Source organism: Panthera tigris, chromosome B3 (genome assembly GCF_018350195.1).
Source record: "Panthera tigris isolate Pti1 chromosome B3, P.tigris_Pti1_mat1.1, whole genome shotgun sequence".
Taxonomy (NCBI): Eukaryota; Metazoa; Chordata; class Mammalia; order Carnivora; family Felidae; genus Panthera; species Panthera tigris.
Genome location: NC_056665.1, coordinates 42,225,273 through 42,249,936, shown reverse-complemented (window position 1 = coordinate 42,249,936; position 24,664 = coordinate 42,225,273). Strand labels below are relative to the sequence as shown.

General features: G+C 43.7%; 1 protein-coding gene across 3 annotated transcripts in view; it reads left to right on the top strand.

The window, feature by feature from the left end:
- The window catches only part of TLN2 (talin 2), a 436,539-nt gene that overhangs the window by 268,947 nt on the left and 142,928 nt on the right, over positions 1-24,664 (top strand). For all 3 annotated transcript variants that reach the window (XM_042988722.1, XM_042988723.1, XM_042988724.1), the window contains 10 exons: positions 5,036-5,191; positions 9,599-9,700; positions 10,634-10,710; positions 13,485-13,665; positions 14,767-14,880; positions 17,176-17,284; positions 17,990-18,198; positions 18,754-18,852; positions 22,545-22,712; positions 23,935-24,229. In XM_042988722.1, coding sequence (XP_042844656.1) covers positions 5,036-5,191; positions 9,599-9,700; positions 10,634-10,710; positions 13,485-13,665; positions 14,767-14,880; positions 17,176-17,284; positions 17,990-18,198; positions 18,754-18,852; positions 22,545-22,712; positions 23,935-24,229 — 1,510 coding nt within the window. The remainder of the gene's footprint in view (positions 1-5,035; positions 5,192-9,598; positions 9,701-10,633; positions 10,711-13,484; positions 13,666-14,766; positions 14,881-17,175; positions 17,285-17,989; positions 18,199-18,753; positions 18,853-22,544; positions 22,713-23,934; positions 24,230-24,664) is intronic.

Here is a 24,664-nt window from a genome sequence, read left to right as displayed (position 1 = left end):
GAGAAAGATAGGGAATCCCAAGTAGGCTCCACACTCTGTCAGCATAGAGCTGGATGCGGGGCTTGATCTCACACACTGTGAGATCATGACGTGAGCCAAAACCAAGGGTCAGATGCTTAACCAGCTGAGTCACACAGGTGCCCCTAAAATTGATCCTAATAAATAGTTTGCATGACCTCAGTTTGCCCTATTTTAAAATTAGTACAGCTGAGGAGTAATTTCATATTATGAATTATGAACCTTAATCAGATCAATAGGTCAAATCAGATGGCCTCATATACAGTGAAATAGCTACAAAAGAAATACAGAAAACAGTCCCATTTACAATAGCATCAGAAACAATAAATTACTTAGGAATAAATTTAGTCAAGAAAGTCAACGATATATACACTGAAAACTTTAAGGCGCTGGTAAAAGAAATTTGAAAATGACACAAATAAATGGGAAGATGTCCCAGGTTCATGGATTAGAACAGTTATTATTATTTTTTTAAACATTTATTTACTATTGAGAGACAGAGACAGAGCACGAGCATGGGAGGGACAGAGAGAGGGAGACACAAAATCCAAAGCAGGCTCCAGGCTCTGAGCTGTCAGCACTGAGCCTGAAGCAGGGCTCAAACTCACAAACCAAGAGATCATGACCTGAGCCAAAGTCAGATGCTTAACTGCCTAAGCCACCCAGGCGCCCCTAGAACAGTTAATATTATTAAATCAACTATTCACTTAGCATAATTTCAGCCTACATGTTTGTGTACATGTTATAACAATATACACAGTGATTTTAACTTTTAGAGTTATTTTTAAAATCAGTAAGTTGGTCAAGTAAACGTACAAACGTATGTCAATGTAATGAATTCATATGTGCGTGTGTATAGATAAGCACAATCATTTAAGACATAGGATGAAAAGAGGTCCCACATAGAATAGCGCATGCATACATGCACACACGCACACACATTGTATGGCTAAGGGATGGTAAGTTTTTTAAAAGTATAAATAACATAACAGATTTCTTTAGAACCCCAACCTAAACATGCTGTTAATTATGAAAGAGTTGCATTGGCATAATTTAGGAAGTTAAAAATGAGTGAACAGCTTCTCAATCCTTATTTATATAGGCTATTAGAAATGTAAATAAGTCAATGAAATTACAACTTATGAAACATCTTAATATTGATAGTGAACACAATCATAACCTTAAGATTAATCATAGATATTCTCAGAGTGGCTAGATATGTTTACAGGTGCTTCTATCATGTTTTCGTCCATATCCGTAAACATGTCCTAATATTCAGAGCATTATATTTTGTTGTTATAAAAGAAAGTGCCTAGGTGTTGGGAGTCAGGAAGATTGGCCTGGAATCCAGGAAAGCAGCATACATCTATGTGGGAAACACCAGAAACTCGTATGACTTTGAGAGCCCTCCATAAGCCCCCTCAGCCTCAGTTTCTTTCATCTGAAAACTTGTGTTCATGGCTTGTAGAGTGCAGCGCCTGGAAAGTAAGGATATTTGATAAATTTTAGATTATCCCAGCCCCTTAACTCTGTCCACATCTTCCTTATCCCTGGCTCCTGAATCTTTCAACTTCTAACGGGCTTTTAGCATCCATGATGTAGAACAAGAGTTGAAGTTTTCCAATAAAGGGCCAAATAGTTCATCTTAGGCTTTGCAGGCCATACTATTCATCTGTGCCCATGTGGCCTGAAAGCAGCCATAGACAATACCTAAGTGAATGAACTTGGTTAGATGCCTGTAAAGCTTTACTTATGGGCTCTGAAATTTGAATTTCGTATAATTTTTACATGTCATATAGTATTGTTCCTCTTGTGATTTTTTTTCAACTGCTTAAAAATGGAAAATTCACTCTTAACTCTTAGGTCATAAAAAAGCAGGCAAAAAGCGGGTGTTAGCACTGGCTGAGTTTGCTGACTCTGATGTAGAGAATGTCCATAAGCCATATAATGAGTCCATAGGGAACAGCTTTATGTGGCAGTATTCTCAGTGGCTAAGAACATATGCTTTGAAAAGAAAGACCTAGATTTGGATTCTGGTTTTGCCACTTAGTTTTACCTTAGGTAAATTACTTTACCTTCCAACTCTACGCCTGTTGGCTTACCTGTAAAATTGTGACATTTTATGAAGTTTAAATGAGATAATATAAAAAAAATGAGATTTCCATGAACGGAAGCTATAAATGTCTACAGGCTTCCTCTTTCATTGGCTCCTTTTGCATTTTATCTTGATCTGCTAATCAAAACCCCATGAGCAAGGATAAGGCATTTCCCATGAACTGCAAAGGATCTTGTTTTATTCCAAGAAATTACTGTGGAAACCTATCTCATTTATAAATTTGTCTTGAATTTTCCCTGTGGCCACAACCAGAGCCTTGAGGTGAGATACCTGGGGACTGACCCTCTTCTCCCCTTAACTGTAAAAACATCACAGAGGGGCATTCGGAGCCTCTCAGGATCATGAATTAAGTCGAGATAGATTGCCAGCTGCTAGAGAAAAATGGCCAGTGAACAGGATCTTTAACACTGTTTTGCTTTTGAACAACCATCCCTTTCTTCTATGCCCCTAAAAGAAATATGTGTGCTGATAACAGAGCAGAGCATATAAGCCAGCACTTTGGAACCAAGCCAAGGTAGAATTTTCGTGAGCACAGTTGGATCACAGGTTTAGGCCACATCCAAATCAGGGGCCTAGAGCCAATGCATGCCAAAAGCTTAACCCTCTTGGATCCCCTCACACCTTTCTGAATCTCCCATGTAAAGCACAGGTGATGTGAGAATCAGCCAATCGCCACACCAGTGGGAAGAGTCAGAAGAAGAGCAGGCTTGACCACAACCAGCTGCTAGGGCTGAGGCCACAGTCATGGTTGAGATGCGCCAGAAAGAGGAGAGGTGGGGCTTGTTAATGAATCCTGCCCCTTCTTGGTAGAATGCGGACTTTCTCCTGCCTCTAAGTTATGCAAGCCCAAGACATCCTCAAAACAAAATCAACCTAATGAGGACCACCTGGAGAGAAGTTTCTACAGAAGTGCAGCTACAGTCCCTGTGTGTGTCTGTGCATGAGAGACCGGTCTTTACTGGGGCCTGCCCGGCCTGTTTGCTTCTGGAGATGAAAGGATGCTGGTCTGTGTAGCCGAAGGTTGGAAAGGCCAGGTGTAGGGTGGGCTGAGATTGGGAGATACAGGGAGGAAGAAGGCGCCTCTCCTAACCTGGAGGCTCTACTGCTGTGGGTCTAAGGCAGGACTTCATAGAAGAACCAACGTGAGTAGCTCTGAGCTGAGTGCTTCTTGATTTTAACTTTCTCCAGCTGCTGTGCATTTTGTGGGCAGGCCCTGAAGCAATTTTATCCTTGACAGTGGTCTCTGGTGCTGGGTTTCAGCATTTTCTGCGTTTCTTCTATCCCCTTCCCCCTAATCATGATCTTCTGACGGAATGCCCACTCTACGTTGTTTGCTTGTTGACTGTGATTTCCTCTCCTGTCCAGAGTGAGCTCCTCAAGGGTCAGCATAATCTGTCACAATTCTGTATTCCCTCACCCCAGAGCCCCTCGAGGGGAGGTGCAGATGGAAAAGGCTGAAAGCAACAGCTGCAAACCATATTTTATTTCATCTCCTCTTCCTGGTCCCAGCAGCTGGGCTCGTGCCAACCCTATGTGACTCACTGCCTAGAACTTCTTCACCTAAATCTCAGTGTGGCTCCTGAAGCCAGATTAGACTAGCTGGCATCACCCACCCTGCATGGATTTCACCCCTTTGGGAACCAGCCTCTCCTTACAAAGAATCTGACTCTTCTCAGGGTTCATTTTTTAAGTACCGAGGGCTTCTTCCCCTGCCTTATTCCCTTTCTCAGACACCCACACAGATTCCCAATCTTATTCTCTCCTCCTCTTGGGAGGAAGCTGGGGCTATGCATTGACCTTCACTGTCAGATGGCTTATGAACTACCAGTGGGGGCTGCGGCCGGGAGGGGTGGGGGGGGTGAATTTTTGTCTTTTCTCTGATTTCACCAGAACACAGTACACTGTTGTAGACAGACCACTTTGGAAGTGAGAGACAGTTTTGAGCTACTGAAATTTGTGTTCAAATCATGGCTTTACTGCTCACTATTTGCCTTGGACAAGTGGCTGGTCTCTTCATTTGCAAAATGAGGATGATGATCCCAACGTTTGAGGGTTGCCCTAAAAATTAATGGATAATATTAACTACCTAGCACATGTCTATTATTTTAAAATTGCCTATCCCTTTGTATGCATACAGAATTGGTGTGTGCTAATTTGTAAGTGTATTCCTCCGAGAATAACGATTTAGGCGTTGCTAGGTTTCAGCAAATATTTGGGAAGTTTTTTTTTTTTTTTCCCTGATAACAATAGAAATAAATGTGAAATTATTTCTTAAGGGAAGTTTTAAGTGAATTGATTTTAAATGAAATTTGAAGAATAAGGAAAAAAGCACAAGAAAATTAATACAAATCATTTGAGATGATCATCGTGACCATTTTATCATGTAATGAAATTTTTATTTTTAAATTTTTTTGAATTTTATTTTAAAAATTTGTTTTTAAAATTTTATTTTATGTAAGATCATGCTGTACAAACGGTTTTTACTTTATACTCTACTACAAATTTATTGCCATGAATCCAATTGTTTTCCAATCATATTTTTTTAAACAATTTTATGTTTATTTCTTAGAGTGTGCAAGTGGGGGAGAGGGGCAAAGGGGGGCGGAGAGGGAGAGAAAGAGAGAGAATCCAGGCTCCAGACTCAGTATGGAGCCCAACTTGAGACTCAATCCCACGACCCTGCGATCATGACCTGAGCCAAAATCAAGCGTCAGACATTCGACCAAATGAGCCTCCCAGGAACCCCTCCAATCATAGGATTGTTAATGGTTGTAGAATACTTGGCTACTTGACTATATATACCCTGATTGACTTAAGAAATCCCCTGTTGTTGACATTTTTAGTTGTTGCTAGTTTTTCACTGTGATAAACTGTAGCTATGCTTGGTATTTCCTGTTTCAGGAAAAGATGAAAGGCAAGAACAAGCTTGTGCCTCGCTTGCTGGGCATCACTAAGGACTCGGTGATGCGCGTGGATGAGAAGACCAAGGAAGTGCTACAGGAGTGGCCGCTCACCACCGTCAAGCGCTGGGCAGCCTCACCCAAGAGCTTCACGCTGGTACAGACCGGCAACAGGGAGGACTAACATGGCCTTGGGTGGTTCTGTGGGGCAGGAGAGGGGATGCAAGCCCCTTGAGTTTCTCAGGGAGCAGTGTGGAGAGAGACAGAGGTGGAAATTCAGAGACAGCAGGGACTGGTCCAGTCTTCTAGGTTCCTGATGCTGTGTCTAAGCATGCCCTAAAAGGAAACTTTCTAATGCTCAGAGGCTGATCCAAGGTTCCCTCTTTATCTAGTTGTTTTGGAAGTTCCTGAGCATTGTGACATCTCACTGAGGTGTGTTTTCCCAACCTGCCTAGAAACAGCATGCTGTATAGTGGCAATGGCATAGACTTTGGGGTAGTATTCAAAAGCAGCTGGTCATTTCCCAGTTCTGTACCCTCGCCCGAGTCGCCTGTCCACTCTGAGACTTAATGTCATTAGCTTTAACATGGGTATCATAATACGTGTTTGACAGAGTTGCTAAGATCAAACAAGATGATGATGATAACATTCTTAGTGTGAAATATGTGGAAAGTAGGGAGAATGTAGTCGTCCCAGGCCTTGAGACCTTAATAGTTGTTAGCAGAGTATAGTTGTGTTGTTACCTTAACTATTGCTACGTTGACATGTGAGAATTGATAGGGCTGTTATTTTGTAGGGCTAGTTGAGTAATAAGAGATATCAGTGTAGAAATTTCTCCATCTCCTTAGCGCTCCTGAAGTGTACTATCCTCCAGCTCTAGTGAAATATCAGCTTGAAATATCAGCTTGTATCTAGGTAAGATCTCCCAATAGGCCATCAAAAAAAAAGAAAAAAAAAGATATAAGGAATGGGTTTTACAGGGAGTCTTTAGTTATCTAGTTTGATCAGTGGTTCATAGACTCTTGCCACTTGGAAGGAATCATCAGAAAATATACCTTCTTCTATCCTGTAGTCAGTAACAGCTGTCGGTACATGGCCTTTACAAGGGGGTATTCCTACTTAGAGAACTGTATCCTTGTCTTACGTGACAGGAAGTTGTGAATAACTTGTAAAACAGAAAAATCAAGAAACCTATATAAACATGTTATTTATAAGAAACTGCTGAAAGGGTTCAAGGTAGTTGCCTGTGGGAATGGGAGGGGTGGAGAGTAAAGATGGGAATGGCTAGGGCAGGGGCCCGCTGTGTTTTATTATATACCTTTTAGAGTTATTGGTCCTTTAGAACTAGGTCCAATTCCCACTTTGTTGAAAACAAAAAGTTACTTTGAAGATAAATAGTGATGAGTTGCAGTAACTACCTCAAGCACAAGAGAGAAAGAATATCATCAATGCCGTTTATTAAAGTTGAATTAAAGTTTGTCACATGTGATATTTCTTTCCACTCCGAGCCTTAATTTAACTTCCAAATGTTGGAGATTCTCCTGTTGTCTTCCTGTTAATGATTTTTAGTTTGATTCTGTTTTGGTTGAAGGACATACTTTGTATAATGTCAAGTCTTAGAATTTTAAGATTTGTTTTCCATCCCAGGATATGGTCCTTCTAGGAGATGTTCCCTGAGTACTTGACAGGAGTGTTCTGTAAATGTCAGTTAAACCTTGTTAGTTGATGGTGTTGTTCCAGTCTTCGGCATCCCAATAAGAATTACAGATTTTTCTATTTCTTTTTTCATCTTTATCACTTTTTACTTCATGTGTTTTGAAGCTCTCTTGGTGCCTGCACATTTAAGATCCCTCTGTCATGTTCATGGAGAGATTGTTTTATCATTATATTCTTCTGTTCCTAATACATTTTTTGCTCTGAAGTCTGCTTTGTCTTGATAGAGCCATTCATGCTTTTTAAAATTAATGTTTGCACGATATATCATTTCATCCTTTTACTTTCAACCTACCTATATTGTACTTGAGATAAGTTTTTTGTAGAGTGCATAAAGTTGGATTGTGCTTTCTTTTAATCCACTTTGTCAATCTATTTTAATTGGCCTATTTAAACCATTTTTATTTCAGTCTAGTTATTGATATGTTAGGGCTTAACGCTACCATTTTATAGTACTTTTCTCTTTATGCTCCCTCTGCTTATTTTTCCTCTGTTTTCCTTCTTTTAGGTTACATAAACATTTTTTAGAGCTCCATTTTTATTTCTTAATAATGTTTCAAGCCTATATCTTTGCTTAGTGTTCTTAGTGCTCTAGATATTACCATATACATAAGAAAATCAAAGCCTACAGGTGTGGATACTTACACTTTAAGAAAAGTCTAGAAACTTTACTTCTATTTTGGTCTCTTTACACTCTTCACTTTTTGACTATAACTCTTCAAAGAAATACTTCTGTATCCATTGAACACCACGTGAGATGGTATTAGACCTTCGCTTCACCCATAGAATACAATTAAAGAAAACTCATGAGGTGAAGGAGAGGTTACTACATTTACTTCTATTTTTATCTATCCCACTGTTGTTTTCTTTTGAAACTTCCCAGCCTTCTTCTGTTACCAGTTTCTTTGTTTGAAGAACTTCCTTTAGCCATTTTTTAAAGATAGGTAGATTTACTCACAACAGATTGTCTTACTTTTCCTTCATCTGAGAATGTCCTTATTTCCCTTTGATTCATAAAGGATAATTTTGACAGGTATAGTATTTAATATTGACAGTTCTTTTAGCCCTTGAAAAACGTGCTGCTGCTTTTTGGCCTCCTTGCTTTCAGAGTAGAAGTGGTCATTCAAGTTGGTGTTCATTAGTAGATAATGTGTCCCTTCCTTAAGTTGTTGGTATGGATTTATTAGGAGTTATTCTATTTGGATTGTGATCAGCTTCTTGAGTTTGTAGCTGTATCTCTTTAATTTGGGAAATTTTTCAGCCATTATTTCTTTTAATACTTTTTTTTGTCCCACATTCTCTCACTGTGGGATTCTGATGATATGAGTGTTACATCTTTTGTTACTGCCCTCCCAGATCCCTGAAGGTCTGGTTTGTAAGTTGTTTGTTTGTTTGTTTGTTTGTTTGTTTGTTGGCTTTTGTTTAGTCTTTATTCTTTTTACTGTTCAAACTGACTAAATTTTATTAATCTTTTTGTCAAGTTTACTGACTATATGCTCTGTCATCTCCACAGTGTTTACCTTATCACGTGAGTTTTTCTGTTTTGGTTATTACATTTTTTCACTTTCATAATTTTTTTTAACGTTTATTTATTTTTGAGACAGAGAGAGACAGAGCATGAACAGGGGAGGGGCAGAGAGAGAGGGAGACACAGAATCTGAAACAGCCTCCAGGCTCTGAGCTGTCAGCACAGAGCCCGACGCAGGGCTCGAACTCACGGACCATGTGATCATGACCTGAGCCAAAGTCGGACACTTAACCGACCAAGCCACCCAGGCGCCCCTCACTTTCATAATTTTTATATGGTTCTTTTCACTTGTTTCTTTCTTGAAACCTCCTTTTTGTATCAGGAGAATTTTGTAATTGATCGTCAAAACATTTTTTTAGGATGGTTGCTTTAAAATCTTCATCAGATAATTCTAATATCTGATTCAGCTCAGTATTGGCATCCATTGATGATTTTTTCTTACTCATATCATAGTTGCTTTGGTTCTTGATATGAGTAGTGATTTTTTTAATTATAGCTGGACATGTTGGTTATTAGACTCTTCATCTTCATTTTTGTTGTATCTGACAATCACCTTGTTTAGATTTAGTGTGTAGTGTTGTGGCCTCCTTTTGTGGGCTTTGCTTACAATGACAGCTTATTTTCTGAGCCCTGTTAGTGCTATTCTGGATTGCTTTGTTGTGACGCTACTGGGGTTCTTGCTCAAACCCTGATGGTGCTGTTTGGGAAAGTACTTCCTTGGAGCACCCGCTGTTGCTGTGTGGCCTTTGTTGGGGTAGGCAGAAGCCACAGGCCTGTCTCTGTGTCTCCCAGTGGGTGGAGGGAAGGAAGACAGAAGGCCTCACTGTGACCACTGCTGCAAAAGGACCAGACCACCTGCCTGTCTGGGTCGTGGAGCAGGGACTGGGATGCTGGGCTTCTCCTGCTCAGCAGCTGCCGAACACCAGCCCAGGTTTTGAAGCTGGGTTGAAACTGTCAGATAGATCTCTTTTGGGCTTTTCCTCTCCTGGTCCTTTGGCGGGAAAGAACAAATTTTTGAAATCCTGCCTGTTGGAGGTTCTGGGTTTCAGGCACCCATCCTTGAGGCTAACAGATTATAAAAGAAAACCCAAGAACTCCTAGACAGTGGTTTCTCAAGTACTGTGGTTTCTAGCCAGTCTACCTTTCCAGCTTTCAGAGCCCTTTTACTACTTGTTGAACAAATTTTAGGGTGTTCATTTGTGTTTAGAAGCAAAGAGAAAGGGAAAGCGAGTCTATGTCATCTTGCTCCCAGACTGGACCTGTTCACCTTTAAAACTGCGGAAATATAACACAGTTCTATTTCTTCTAATGCTGTCTTTTCAGGATTTTGGGGAGTATCAAGAAAGCTACTATTCAGTACAAACCACTGAGGGAGAGCAAATATCCCAGCTGATTGCAGGCTACATCGACATCATCCTCAAAAAGGTATTTCATACTGATGCACGTTGGAAAAGCTGCTGTTTTAGAACACTGAATGATGTTGCTCCCTGGATGGGAAGAGTGGAACCTAATTTGAATTACTTGATTCCAGAATTTAATATTAATGTTCAGATCACTTGAGTGTGTAGTCCTTCGTCTCAAGATCCTACGAGAACTTGCATTTTAGCTGCAGTTCATATTTGTGTTATTATTGCCAGGTAGTGAACAGTAGTGCCTCACTTAGCTGTTGAATGAGACTAGCTAACCCCTCAGCAGCTTCCTCTCTAGGTAGTTAGGTTATGCTTTCTAGCCTCTTTAGAAACCCAGGTTGAGGGGCGCCTGGGTGGCTCAGTCGGTTGAGTGGCCGACTTCGGCTCAGGTCATGGTCTCACAGTTTGTGAGTTTGAGCCCCGCGTCGGGCTCTGTGCTGACAGCTCGGAGCCTGGAGCCTGCTTCCGATTCTGGGTCTCCCTCTCTCTCTGCCCCTCCCCCTCTCATGCTCTGTCTCTCTCTGTCTCAGAAATAAATAAACATAAAAAAAAAAAATTAAAAAAAAAAAAAGAAACCCAGGTTGAGGGTCTGAAAATGTTCTTGGTATTTTTCCTGAAAAAAATTTTTTACCAATTTTAACGGGGTTATATGCCATAGTGGTATGCTATGATTGACCATGACTTCAAGATACAGCCCACTGAGATAACCAAGTTCTACCAGAACATCAGTATATCTACTAGAACATCTCTATATTACGTTAAATAATGTATTTCGTATCGCTTTTGTTTTTGTTGACCTATCCCTTCGTCCAATAAAGGAATTTTGGGTAAACCTCAATATTGTTGCTTGTGTGTAGCTCCTTCTAAGAGGTATCTTCAGAGGTTCTGGTGTCAAAACCTGCTGACTTTGTGGGTTCTTGTTCTTGTTTTTGGTCTCGTTCTACCTCAGAAACAAAGCAAAGATAGATTTGGATTAGAGGGGGATGAGGAGTCGACTATGCTGGAAGAGTCTGTTTCCCCGAAGAAGTAAGTATTATTAAGAATGCTGGAGAACCCCCTTCTCCCTAAATGGGCAGGTTTCTTCGTGCCACCTCGGGGCTCAGTTACCCTGAAGTCCGAAACATGGCGGAGATGACAGTGGATGATATAGAGGAGTCTTCTGGAAGTGTGGTCCCCAGACCATCATTTTCAGTGTTGAGTATGTCTTGTGGGAGGAGGCGGCTATGGATTTCAGGGAGACACTGAGCAAGATGTGGTCTTTAACTCCCATCTTTGGACACAGTGAGTATTCGTGAATCCTGTTCTGCAATAGCTCAGTGAAATCTGATAACCTGCGTCATTTTCATCAAAGGCTGGAGAGTGGGCCTCTGTTTAGTTCTGTGCCCGTGGGGCAGGGGTCTAGCTGATGGAGGAGTTACTGTTTATAGAACTCTTACTACATGCCACGTGTGTCATGAGGCAGCACAAATGGTTAAAAACATGGACTCTGGAGCCAGATTTAAGTGGGTTCAAATCTCAGGTCTCTTTTTTTCATGTGTGGCCTTGGGGACATTACAAATTTCTTCTGCCCCTTCATCTCAACTGTAAAATGAGAATAAGGATAGTACCACCTTGTAAGTCTTATTTTGATGATTCAGTTGTTAATAAAGCATGTAAAATGGTGCCTGGCACATCATAAATATTTCCTGCTCTTATCATTTTCAATTCAGAATAGTCTCAATTTAACTTCATTTTATAGGTGAAGAACCTGAGATGTATTAAAATTAAATAACATCTAATTAGTGATACTTTGGGGAAGTCTGAGCACTTGCTCCTGTTACGTTACGTAGAGCATTAAGTCATCTTGTCTACACTCTGTGTATCTAGCATGCTGTCTCCTTTGATCCCAATAACAACCCCCCGATGTAAGAGGTAGACCAGATATCATTACCAGTTCATGACTGAAGAAACCAAAGCTCACAGAAGTTACTTGAGATGCATACATGTGGCAGAGTCAGGAGTCAGTTCGGATCTTGTGATGTGTCTTCTAGGACACTGCCAGAAAGTTCTAGCATATTCAAGCATATCGAACTTGCTAAGTCATAATAATTGCTTCTCTAACATTTCCACAATCCGTCACTTTATCCCAATTTGCTTCATAATTACCTTGAAGGTGATTTTCCTTGTGTCCCCTATTTTAGTACACAGTTTGGAACCAAACGTGATGTGATGCATTTCACGTACTTGCTACCCTCTTGAAGAACATCTTAAGTCCTTGGAATTACTAATGACTGTAGATGGAAATCAGTAAGCTAGTGCTTTCTGGCAGGGTGAGTTGTTCCCTCAGAGGGCTGTGTTGCCCTTGGACTTGTAAGAGCAGCTGAGTAACTGTATGAGCCTAGAGCACTGGGGCCTCTTCTGCCTGGGATTCCTGTAGCCCCTTCCCACTGCCTAGGGCATCACAGTGAGATTTGGTCACAGCAAAGAGGAGGAATGGTCCAGAGTGGTCCCCATCAGAAGAACTGCCACTTTTCCCTGCATCAGACATCAGCTGAGATCACAGACTGCAGATGACTTCCTACTGGAACCCCTATATCTACCCCCCTTGGTGCCAACCCTTCCACTGTCCCTCCATGGATGCCTGCTGTCTGATATCCTAGCATGGCTCATGAATTTTGCCCTGAGCAATAAGGAATGATCTGTGATGGTGGGAAAACCCTAGAACAGAGGCCTGACTTCTTAGTGCAGCTGCTCACCCAATCTGCCCCCTACAACCCCCCCCCCCAACACACACACACACACACACACACACACACACACACACTCCCCCAGACTCTCCTTTGCGGGTGTGCCCTCTGGGGAGCTGTGGCAGATATACCACCTTCATATGCTCAAAGTCCTTTACTTCTCGTTCTAAGTAAATAGGAACAAGTAAAAAGTTATTTTTTTTAAAACTAGATATCCTAGGAATCTTCCCAGACTTTAGTTGAAGTCCTCTGGAGGAGGTGCCAAAGTCTGTCATATCATCAAGTCTCCAAAGGTGTTTAAACACCTTCTGTGGTCAGTGGCCTTGGACCTGGGGAAGGAGAGATAAGCTGTGGGAGATTTTCTTTTAGTTCCTTTCTACACTTCCCCCTTCAACCAAGAAGAGTAAATGACCTGTGTCTCCAGTGCTTAGAATAGAACCTGGCCCATGGTAGGTATTTGTTGAATGAATGCTCTTTCAGGTAGGATTTACCAACTAATAGATCACTGTATCCTAAACTTTTTCTTAGACCTGGAACGTCGTTGTTAGAGGAATATCTATGTGTTGGTTTGGGCGGCCGGGGAGGGGGGCGGGGAGGGGCATGGAAGTCTTTAAGAAGGACTAGTTGCATTATATCATGAATCCGTTGGGAATGGTTATTTATAGTAATAATTATAAAAAGATGCAGGGTTCGGGGAGCCTGGGTGGCTCAGTGGGTTAAGTGTCTGTCTCTTGGTTTCAGCTCAGGTGATGATGTCACGGTTTGTGACTTCGAGCTCCACATCAGGCTCCATGCTGATGGTGTAGAGCCTGCCTGGGAATATCATTCTCTCTCTCTCTTCCCCTCCTGCCCACTCTCAAAATAAATAAATAAACTTAAAAAAAAAAAAAAAAAAGATTCCGGGTTCTTCAGGGTATTTGAGTATCACTTCATTCACAGTCCTGTCTGTGCATGTCTCTTGTGAATTGACCTCCACAGCATAACGCAGCAAACTGCTGTGGCACTTATGCTATCTTATCATTACACTCCCTGCGAGTGGCCACCTCCCAGTGACCAGACCCTTGTCCCCTGCAGGTCTACCATCTTGCAGCAGCAGTTCAATCGGACTGGAAAGGTGGAACACAGCTCCGTGGCACTGCCCGCCGTGATGCGCTCAGGCTCCAGTGGGCCTGAGACCTTCAACGTCGGCAGCATGCCCTCCCCGCAACAGCAGGTCATGGTTGGGCAGATGCACCGGGGCCACATGCCCCCGCTGGTGAGACTTCCCCCACGCTTGCCCTGCACATCAGTGCGCCACCTCTGATGTGCGGGGGGGGGGACACCAGCCCTGGCGATAGCTTGTGTGTGTCATCGTGTTCTCACTAACTCCCATCTGAGCCATGGCTCTTCAGCTGTGCCGTCCTGACGCCTGACTCCCCGGTGCTCCTGTTAAACCAGATGCTTCGGGACACCTGGGGGGCTCAGTCGGTGAAGCTTCCAACTCTTAATTTCAGCTCAGGTCATGATGTCATGTTTCGTGAGATGGACTGGCATGGGGCTGTGCGCTGATGGCCTGGAGCCTGCTTGGGATTCTCTCTTTCTCCATCTCTCTCTCTCAAATAAATAGAAAGGAAGGAAGGAGGGAAGGAGGGAAGGAGGGAAGGAGGTGGGTTAGTAACTCCCTGATCACAGGTGTCCTCTGGGGCTGGAGAACAGCCATGACCTCTCCACATGACTGGTGATTCAGAGCTATAGAACCCTGGTTCCCTGCCTTCACAGCATCAAGCTGCTAACTAGCCCAGGTACCCCTTAGAAGGTCTTAGAAATAGACCAGGTCTGTAGTGATCCACACTTTGCCCTGAGTGAATTGTTGCTTCTTCTCCTGCTGCTGGTCTGGTCTGCCTTCTCAAGGAATCATGTGCTTCTGGGGAAGAACTTGTTAAGAGCTGAAAAGCCTATAAGCTCAGAAGAAATTTGACTCTGAAGAAGCCCGTTGACTATGGGTTTTGGGTGGAATCTGTCCTTATTTACTAAGAACAGTTCTGTGGGTAACGTGTGTTTCCTATGTTTGAGATCTTTTGTCCTCAGTACTCAGAGTGGGGTAGCTTCCCTGCAAGAATTCTTTCTGGGCTTTTTGTCACCTAATTAAGCTCCACACGCTCCTGATCACAACCTCTGTATTGCAAACACCCATATCAAGCATTCCGTTGATACAATCAGCCCCTTGCTTGAAATGGGACGCGGTTGGGGTTGTTGAGACCCACCGTGAGCCACTCTCTCTTGAGCCCAGAGTTCAGTGTGGCCTTGTTTTGTATAAAGGGTAGTGTCAGTTCCAGCAGCCAAGGTATGATTGCCCTGTGGTCATCTGCCTTTGCAGACCTCGGCCCAGCAGGCTCTCATGGGGACTATCAACACAAGCATGCACGCTGTCCAGCAGGCCCAGGATGACCTCAGCGAGCTGGATTCACTGCCACCCCTAGGCCAGGATATGGTGAGTATTGTTCGTGGTTGTCAGTTCCGTGTCTCTGCCCTGGCAAAAAAGCTGGGTGTTGCATTCTGTCTGCATTCACCTCCAATAAGGGGAAGTGGAAACCTAGGGTTTGTTTTTTTTGCTTTTTTGTTTTCACTATATTGAGGCTTTATAGTGGGGTGGTACCCACAGGAAGAGAATTGTGGGGCCAAGAACTTGAACTCTGGAATCAAGTGATCTGGGCTCAAATCCCAGCTCCACTGCTAGTGTCTATGTGAATCCAGGCAACTAAGTCTCTCTAAGCCTCCATTTTGTCATACATGCACGGGGTCCTTGTGAAGACGTGGTAATCCCGTCGTGTGTGGCATTCTTAGCACACTACCTAACACACCGAGCTCAACAAGTATTAGCTGTTAGGTCAGTGCTTCTCAGACGTTAGCCTGCATCAGTCACCTGGAAAGGCTTGTTAAAACACATTGCTGCGCTCCATGTCTTTTTTTTCTCACTCAGTAGGTCTGGGGAAGGGCCTGAGGCTTTGCATTTGCAACAAGTCCTCAGGTGCTCTGCTGCTCTCTGAGGACTGTGCTTCCAGAACCACTGCCTGATTGTTCAGCTTTTCAGTAGGGCGGGGTAAATAGCTGCCTTTCTGTAGGTGCTGCTGCACGAAATTCTCTGGCCTGTCCCTACTCAAATGGTGGCCCATGGACCAGTGGCATTGGCAGTACGTAAGATCTCTTGAGAGGTGTGGAATCTGGGGCCTTATCCCAACCCTCTGAATCAGGAAACTCATGTTAGTGGAGGTCCCAGCTGTTTGATGTGCACATGAAAGTTGCTGAAGGACTAGCACTGCCATTCTCTGCCCTGCTTTGCATATTCCAGTTATCTGTAGGAGCTTAAAGTTGGTTCAGACTTGAGCTTTGAGGCTAAAGGCTGAGGCCCAAATCAATCCATGTCATTGAGGGCGTGGCCTGCTTTTTTCATCTCCCCAGGTGGTTCTAATGGGCAGTCATGACTGAAAACCACCGAGTTAGGACTGACAGGGCCATCATAGCCCAGAGCCAAGTGCAGTATTTAGCCTCGCGTTGGCCAGCAAGCATAACTGCCCTCTAAGTCCTTCCTGCGCACTGTGTTTTCTCACTTGCATACTTGTATACCTGCAGGTGCAATTGTACTCAGTGTTTTGTCTCCCAAGTACCTGAGATCATTAAACATTTTGCAAGGGGAAACTCCAGACTAAAAATACATAAGGCAGACACCCTTCCATATCCAGCACTATTGTGAGATAGTTTTAAAATATTTGGACTTGGGGCACCTGGGTGGTTCTGTCTCTTAAGTCTTTGACTTTGGTGCGGGTCATGATCTCACGGTTCGTGCTTTGGATCCTGTCTCCCTCGCTCTCTGCCCCTCCCATGCTGACACCCTCTCAAAACAACACAATTTTTTTTTTAAATGTAAAATATTTGGACTTAACATTGTTGCTTTACCAATTTTTAAAGAACTAGTATACAAAAAATATTAGTGCTAGACATATCCTAAATCTCGATGAATATTTTGGGAATGTTTTGGGAAGCAAGTCAGCATCTGATGTTACCACAGGGTCATCCTTATGAATGTAAACGATCATTTATTGGCTAACCTCAGAAATGCCAGGAAATAGAGAATTTGCTATTTATAGCTTCCAGTGAACATAAAGTCGAAGATCTGGAAAGGTTTTTAAAGACCATTGAATTCCTACAGTAGAAGAAACAGGAGGCACAGGACATAGATGCTGTTTGCCCAAGGTCATGTCTCTTGTTAGTGTTAGAACTGGGTCTAGAATAGAGGTCTTAACCCACCAACCCCCAGGTCCTTCCAGGACAGGTATTGCATCGACACCCCATTCATGTTGTTAATAAAAGACAAATTTTCTGCTGACAGAGAACACCCATGAGCTGAAATACCCTAATTGTCACCCTGCTCGCTAAAAGTGTAGGTGGAAATTATCAACAATTGTTCGTGCTGATGTGCAATATTATCACGAGACATTAATTATTCTTATTTTTTACTGAATTTACCTAAATAAAACCATGTAGAATTTTTCTAAGATCCTAAAAGCTAAAGAGAAAGCAGTGGAAGAAACCTGGAGAACTCCCATGCCATCCAGCATCAGTGAATGAGCAAGAGGCCTGTGAAGGGCATGGCTGACTTCTGGGCCTCTTTGGTGCCAGCCCAGAGTATAGACAAAATCTTGGTATTGTTTTATAGTGTGACCTCTCTGGTGTCCTGAGCAATCCCATGCCTATAGTGACTGTGTCATATACTTGTCTGCTTTTGCAGGCGTCCCGGGTATGGGTTCAGAATAAAGTCGATGAATCCAAACACGAAATCCACTCCCAGGTCGATGCGATCACAGCTGGAACAGCTTCAGTAGTTAACCTCACTGCCGGTAAGTCTCTGAGGGCTTTGTGATGTGGTTTGCTTCTTAAAAAAAGGACTCTTCTTTGATTGAAACAACAGATTTTCATATAATGAGAGGCTGGTCTATTTTTAGGCACACTGAGTGCTTCAGGCAGTTTTTTGCACTGACCCAGGAGAAAGGTGGGGAACATCTCATTCCTTTCCATAGATATCATGCATCCTTCAAAAAGCACTTACATAGCTCTCCTCCTTGTTCATCAGCATGATGGACGTGCCTCAAAGTGTATGGAGACTAGTGTCTCCCTTCTGGGGCTTACAGTCTAAAACTGGCTTTGGATGAATAGACCCATCACGTGTGCCTCCTTCTGTCTTGTGGCACAGCGTGACTCCCACCTTGCGCTGTCAGGTGAGAGCCCAGAAATGTCTCGGCCTCATGATGCAGCATTTCAATGCTTCAGGAACAGAACTGACCGGCCTAAGCTGCTGACACGGACCTAACGGAAAGGGCCATGGGATGCCAAGACCTGGGGACTATGCCAGTGCTCGTGCTCAGTATTTCAGCTTAGGAGGCCTTGGGGCAAAAGATTTGGGAGAGGCAGCACCTCGGAGACAGGAAACCATGTGTCTCCCTGTTTGCATCCAGCTTTGTGTCCGACTCCTGCACAGTGCGGGCTGATGCCATCGCCCATCTGGGCTCTCCTCACCCTTCACCACCCTCCCTTCTCTGTCCCAGGTGACCCTGCAGACACCGACTACACAGCAGTGGGATGTGCAATCACCACCATTTCTTCCAACCTGACGGAGATGTCCAAGGGCGTGAAGCTTTTGGCAGCCTTGATGGACGACGAAGTGGGCAGTGGGGAGGACTTGCTCAGAGCCGCGAGGACCCTCGCGGGGGCAGTGTCAGACTTGCTTAAAGCTGTGCAGCCTACTTCTGGAGAGGTGAGCTCCTGGGGCACACGGTCACCCAGGTCCTGGGTGGCAGGTGCCACCTTGAGTGCTACAGGGCTGTTGCTCCCTGAGCTGTTCCTTCCATCTTGATGGGGCATGTTACCAAACTGTGGGGCTTAGAGTTGGTGAACTGGGTACGGAATCTGTAGTTCAACTTTTGGGATTGGTTGAGCTCTTAGTAGGAAATTTCCCTTTCCCCTCACCCCGGGGTACTTGATCAGATACAACTTCAGAAGCTAACACATATGGTCAATACACATTTAAAGGGGATTCAAGTTTGTGCCCTAATTTCCGTAAAGTGCCTATCACCTCCCTACCCGCCGAGCAAAACTCATTGATTGAACATTTCAAGTCTGTCTACCTGTTGCTGGTTTATAAGACATCAGGCCCTTCCTTGCACAGATTGTACCAGGGTATTTAGGTCTCCCATCTGGCAGATGGTCTGAGACTCTCTTGTAGGTGAGCCAATCCTGAGGGGTTAGCTGTCTGATGGCACTTTCGAGGAACTGCGTTTTCGTTCCAACCAGTGTGTGCTCTTTGTTGTAGCCTCGACAGACAGTTTTGACTGCTGCTGGAAGCATCGGACAAGCCAGTGGGGATCTTCTGAGACAGATCGGAGAGAATGAGACTGATGAGCGATTCCAAGTAAGATATCTGCAACCCATAATTTTGGAAAGGAGTCTAAGCGATGGTCTAGACCCAAATGGGGAGAATGTGTGAAAAACCAGATCTTCAGTGGGCTGTCAAGAATAATTTTGAGATGGCTTACGTTGGGAATGAGGTCACTGTTAATTTTTTTAAAGAAATTTTTAACTAAAAAACTCCTTTCACTTACATATCCCGCATCATCACTGTAAAGCACTTACTTAGCTATTCTTGCTAGTCTGGATGCCGGGCGTTCATTAAACACAAAAGCGGAGGGAATGTCCTGAACTCCCTTGTGTCTGCCATCCAACCTCTGTAATCATCGACTCATGGCCAGGCTTGTTTCATCTTCTGGGAGTGGCTTTTAAGTAAATGAGCCCAGAGTCGCCATGGGAGGGAGAGTGTGGACTCCCATACACTGCCCTCACAGGTAGCTTTGGTGCCCCCCCTCTTTGTATCCAGAGGTGGGTCTGTTGTCTGTGTCATAGCCCAAACCAGCATGACGGGAAAGCCTTTTTTTTTTTTTTTTTTTTTTTTTTTTTTTTGTCACTCTTGTTCAATACCAAGGATATGTGCTGTTTGTCCTCTGGTGCACAGCTGTAGCCACTGTTGGCAGCTGGCTTGATGTGCTGCCAGCTCAGACTGGAGCTCAGCTTGTCTGCCTCTGTTTCCAGCCACCACAGATGAGGGGAGCTTCAGGCTACGATGAGCTGGGCTTCTCACATACTCGTGGGCACATGCCCTCCATGCCTTTCTCCTTCTCTGACGTCCTCATTTTGAGTAGTACATAACTCCATTCTGTTGAAACCTAATGGTTCGAGCCCAGGTTCTCTGGAAGAGACCCTATTCCAAATCCTATGTCAGGTTTACTGTCAGGGAATTACACAGCATTCAGAGGAAAAAGATCATTCAGCTTTACAGTAGCGTTCAAGTTTCTTAATTCACGAGTGCCGATTCAGCTTGCCATTTCATCCGGAACTACCAAACTGCATCTACACAAGATGCATCGGTTACACTAAGACAGGGTTGTACATGTTGGGATACATGGAACGTGTACCTGCATCCGTAGATGTAGCTGTCTCCTACTTTGCACATAGTTGCGATGCTGGGACCATAGGACTCATTCATGTTCTATCTACAATGCAATAAGACAGTCAGTGCTTAAACACTGAAGTCATGCTGGAGGGTGAGACCCATAATGGGTGGTAACAGTATTCTTGGAAGCCATTTCTAGGCTGGGATGGCCAGTAACGACTTAACTTGAAAGAGAATTTACTCCAGACCACATAAATATATCCCACTAAATTCAAGCAAACACCCTATCCTGCCTTGGCCTTGGCTAAACCCCCCAACTGCGCTTGTCTTGGGCATTGTTTTATTAGCACAGGTAATTCTTGGTAGGCAGGGACCTACTTAGGAATTGGGTAAGTATGACATTCAGCTGTTGGTGTACTAGGCTTAATTATCTTGAGGTGGTCAACTTTCTTTCCTCAAAAATATTACTGCTTTCCCCAGAGTGTTTGGCAAGGTGGAGAAGCAAGTCACAGTTCTTCCTGAGATCTTTCATGCATCCTAGTATTGTTGAAGGCTTTCTTTTCTTTCTCTCTTTGACAGACTGTTACACTGTCATGTATAAATGCCAACTCTGCTCCCTGTCGTTTGTTTCTATTTAGAGGTGCTAGGAAAGCAGGTTCACGTTCACAGTAAGGTCCTGCAGACTTTCTTAACAGTGAAAGGCCTTACTTTACTGCTTTCCATTTCTGTAAGGTCTCTAGGCAAACATCAGTGTAGTAAGGTGATCCTGTAACCTCTTGGAGTTAGGAGTAGCCCCTGGCTTTCTGACATTGGATTTCTTATGCACTATTTTTCTGATTCTTGAGATCTTATCTCAGAGCTTTTCTTGGGTTCTCAATGTACTGCATGTTCCCAGAGTTAACAAAGATTTATTTTACACGGGCTACATAATAGGGGTCTTGTTGAAAGGTTTGACAAAGGCCTTGTCAGCAACTGTAGCTGTAGTATCACGTTCTTTTTCTAACTGTATTTTTTTTGGACAAAATTAATAGGAAGAACAGGATTTCTTTAAATGAGTCTAACAAAGCCCTTTAGAACAATCGTGAGCCTACATGACCAAATCTTGGTCCCTGTGTGAAAAGACGAATTCATATCAAGCGAAAGAATACTGTGACCTACTTTGGAAAGATTTTTTTTTTTTTAATCTTGTGAATAATCTGTGACATTCAAGTTGAGTGTGCACTGAGCATTGAAATAGGTGCTCAAGAACTGTAACTTAGACCATGTTGGGAGCAATTTCCAAAAGTTATGTGGCCAACAAGTGCCAGTCAGATCCCAAAAGCATCTTCACTTTTTGGCACCTCAGGCCTTGCTTTTTCCTTGGACATTCAACAAACCTTTTAAAAAAAGAAAGATAGAGACTGAACTAAACTGTTCCTTTAAGACTGTTTGTTTTTGTCCATTTAAAATCTGCGTATGTGGTCATTTTATGGGTTTCTGATTTGCCTGGATAGCATGTAGTTTTTGCTCTGTGTAAAATTGTACAGGGTGAACACCCCTTTCAGTATATCTTCCTGTAAAACGTCTTCTTGTAAAGACTCTTTGGGTGCCCTTTGCATTCAGAATCAACAGTGCTTTTCATTATCTGATGAATTAATAAAGACTACTGACCACATTTCCTCTGGGAGAAAGCCTGGACATGTTCATTCAAAATAAAAATGGCTCATATATTTGGGATATGTTTGGGAAGGCATTTCCAAACCAAATAAACAACCTTCACTATTCAAAGAAAAGAAGCAAATTAAATGTAACAGTGATTATTCTTCAGGCCACACAGATGGGTGACAAATCTGGTGGGCTGAATCAAAGGATTCTCCACCCTGCAGACAGAGTGCCTTTTTGTTGAGTTGAAGCATGAACTGATACAGAAAGGCTCAAAGCTCCTTGCATCTTCAGTGAGGTCGTAGCTTATAGCTAGTTTATTTATGTAGGCTCCCTTTCCACTTTTCATAATAATTTAATCCCTGTCCAGAAGACTACGGAACACTGAGAATAACTTACGTTCAGAGCACTCCTTGGCTCTTGAGCTGTAGGTAATGTCTGTGCATGTCCAACATTGCCCTCTGGAGGCAGAGATGTGGCTGAATTTTTGATAGTAGCTTGGATCTTTGTGCAAAATGGAAATCCAAATGATAAATTTTTGTGTGACAGCAGGGCATGATGACTTGGAGGCCATGAATTCTATCCTTCCTACAGTATGTTGTATTTATGGCATCTGGATAGATTTCCAGCTTTTCCTGATCTCCTGCATCAATCACATATTCAAGAGACTTAAGACTTTTGGTGTTGAAGCACATGAATGTGAATCAGTGGTTAAAATACAAACTCTCCCCTCAAATCAACCTATTCTAGATTTAAATCTTTGTTCCTTAATGCATAGGAGACTGTGTAGCTAGGATGCAAGTCTCTTTCTTGAATTACATCTAAGGTAAGTTGACATTTCAGAAAAATAAATGGAAAGAATATTCTCATGAAGTACTGGAAAAAAAAAAAAGTTCAAATGGAATGTCAATAAAATGTTTCATCAGACACCGCATTTTATTTCTAGGCTGTGAAGGGTGATAAAAATAAAAAGTAAATGCCTGTTTTTTTGTTTTTTTAATTCTCTTTCTAAATAGGACGTTTTAATGAGTTTGGCCAAAGCTGTAGCCAATGCTGCCGCCATGTTGGTATTAAAGGCGAAGAATGTCGCCCAAGTAGCTGAAGACACGGTCCTACAGAACAGGGTGATTGCCGCTGCCACCCAATGTGCCCTTTCTACCTCTCAGCTGGTGGCGTGCGCCAAGGTAAGCCAACTGGCACCCCTGGCCCTTTCTTCAAAGTGTCACGTGCTCTTGTTTGCCCCCAGTCACTGGGGGAAAACAGGCAGAATTTGTTTAAACTGTCTGAGGCTTAGAGCTTGCTTAGGTGTTGTCTCCAAGGTGACACGACAGGATTTTGGCAATAACTGCCCAATTGTGCTTTCATCCCAAGTTCTTTCCCCAAGTCCTCAGGCACTGGGACATCTCAGTGTCTCATTGCCATTTCTACTTGAAAACTGCCATGTGTCCCCCTTGAAATTCTCACAGTGTGTCCTGTTTGCACCTGCACACCAAGGGTTCTTGCATTGTACAAGAAGGCAGTACAGTGTCACGAATGGGTTTGTAAATAACGTGCACATCTGGGGGAGCCCTTTTGCACTGCACAGTGCAAGAGTGACGGTAATCAGGATTGAGTTCATTGTTGTCACTCACGATGTGCACACTCCGGGTGTTAAACTTCACCTCGTTCAGCATATCATCCCCAGTTTACGGAAGGGAAACTGAGGCCTCTAAGGCTTCGTAAGTAGCTTGCGGCCACAGGAATCATTAAGTGGTAGAACTGGGGTTATCTCAGGCCTGTCTGCTTTCACGTATCCTTTCGGCACCATTGCGTGTTGATGCGTCAGAAGATGGGATGTGTCCATTTCTCAACTTGATGACCTATCGTATTCTATAGATCCGTGACTGGCTTAGCCCGCCATTTCCTGTCCTCTGGTGGGATTTGCAGTGTCAGGCAGATGTGTTGATGGTATCGCTCCTACTTCCCTTGTACACTGTTAAAGTACCCACAGAAAAACAGACAGAATCCCCCTGTTCTTTAAAGTACCATGAGGTACAGAGTTGCAGGTACCTCTGGAAAAGAAATACAATCCTGTTAGTCTTGTTATCCTAAGTCAGAGGACTCAACCTAGAGGTTCCTAAAAGGAGAAGCTATGCCATAAACACCAGAAATTTCTCTCTGTGGAAGTAGCTCGTACTATAGTTACGTATCACCAGTGAAGATAACAATTGTTGGGCATCAAAAACCACCAAGATAGGGTGAAATTGTCAGGTAGAAGAAATCTCAGTGATGGTACACTTTAAACCCTGGTGCTCTGAGTAAGGACCCAAGGCCCCGAGCAGGAAGGGCTTCGGTGAAAATGCTAGCGTGGGGCGGGGACTGAGAGCTGACCCTCGGTGCCCAGGACCTGCTCCTATCTCCCTCTAGGTGGTGAGCCCCACCATCAGCTCCCCCGTGTGCCAGGAGCAGCTGATCGAAGCAGGGAAGCTCGTGGACCGCTCGGTGGAGAACTGTGTCCGTGCCTGCCAGGCGGCCACTGACGACAGCGAGCTCCTGAAGCAGGTCAGCGCGGCGGCCAGTGTGGTCAGCCAGGCCCTGCACGATCTCCTGCAGCACGTGCGACAGTTTGCCAGCCGAGGCGAGCCCATCGGCCGCTACGACCAGGCCACCGACACCATCATGTGTGTCACCGAGAGCATCTTCAGCTCCATGGGAGATGCTGGTGAGGGGCGATGCTTGGGTGGACGGGTCAGCTTGGGGTTCCCCGATGGTCATCATTGTAACAAGAAAGGTGATGGTCACCTGGCAAGGGCAAGGTGTCATGAACTTCTGTCAGAGACTTCATTACTGAGCCTGGGAGAAAGATGGAAGTCTCCCGGTTTGCCCGTCCATAGCAGCCCTTAAAGTGTTAATTAGGCTTTTTAGCAAATTCTTAGCAAATTCCTTTTGGTCAAAAAACCTCCATGTTGGATTTGGCCTGGTAAAGTCAAGGTAGCCACAGGAGGAGATAAGCCTGAAGCTTGGAAGGAAAAATGTATTCTGCTCACAAGTCCCAAAGAGAAAGCTACCACATGCCTGCAGGGTCACAGGGGTTTGGTCACAAGGGTTTGGTCAGGTTGCAGAAGACAGGAGTGAGGGGAGGAGCTTAAGCTCTATT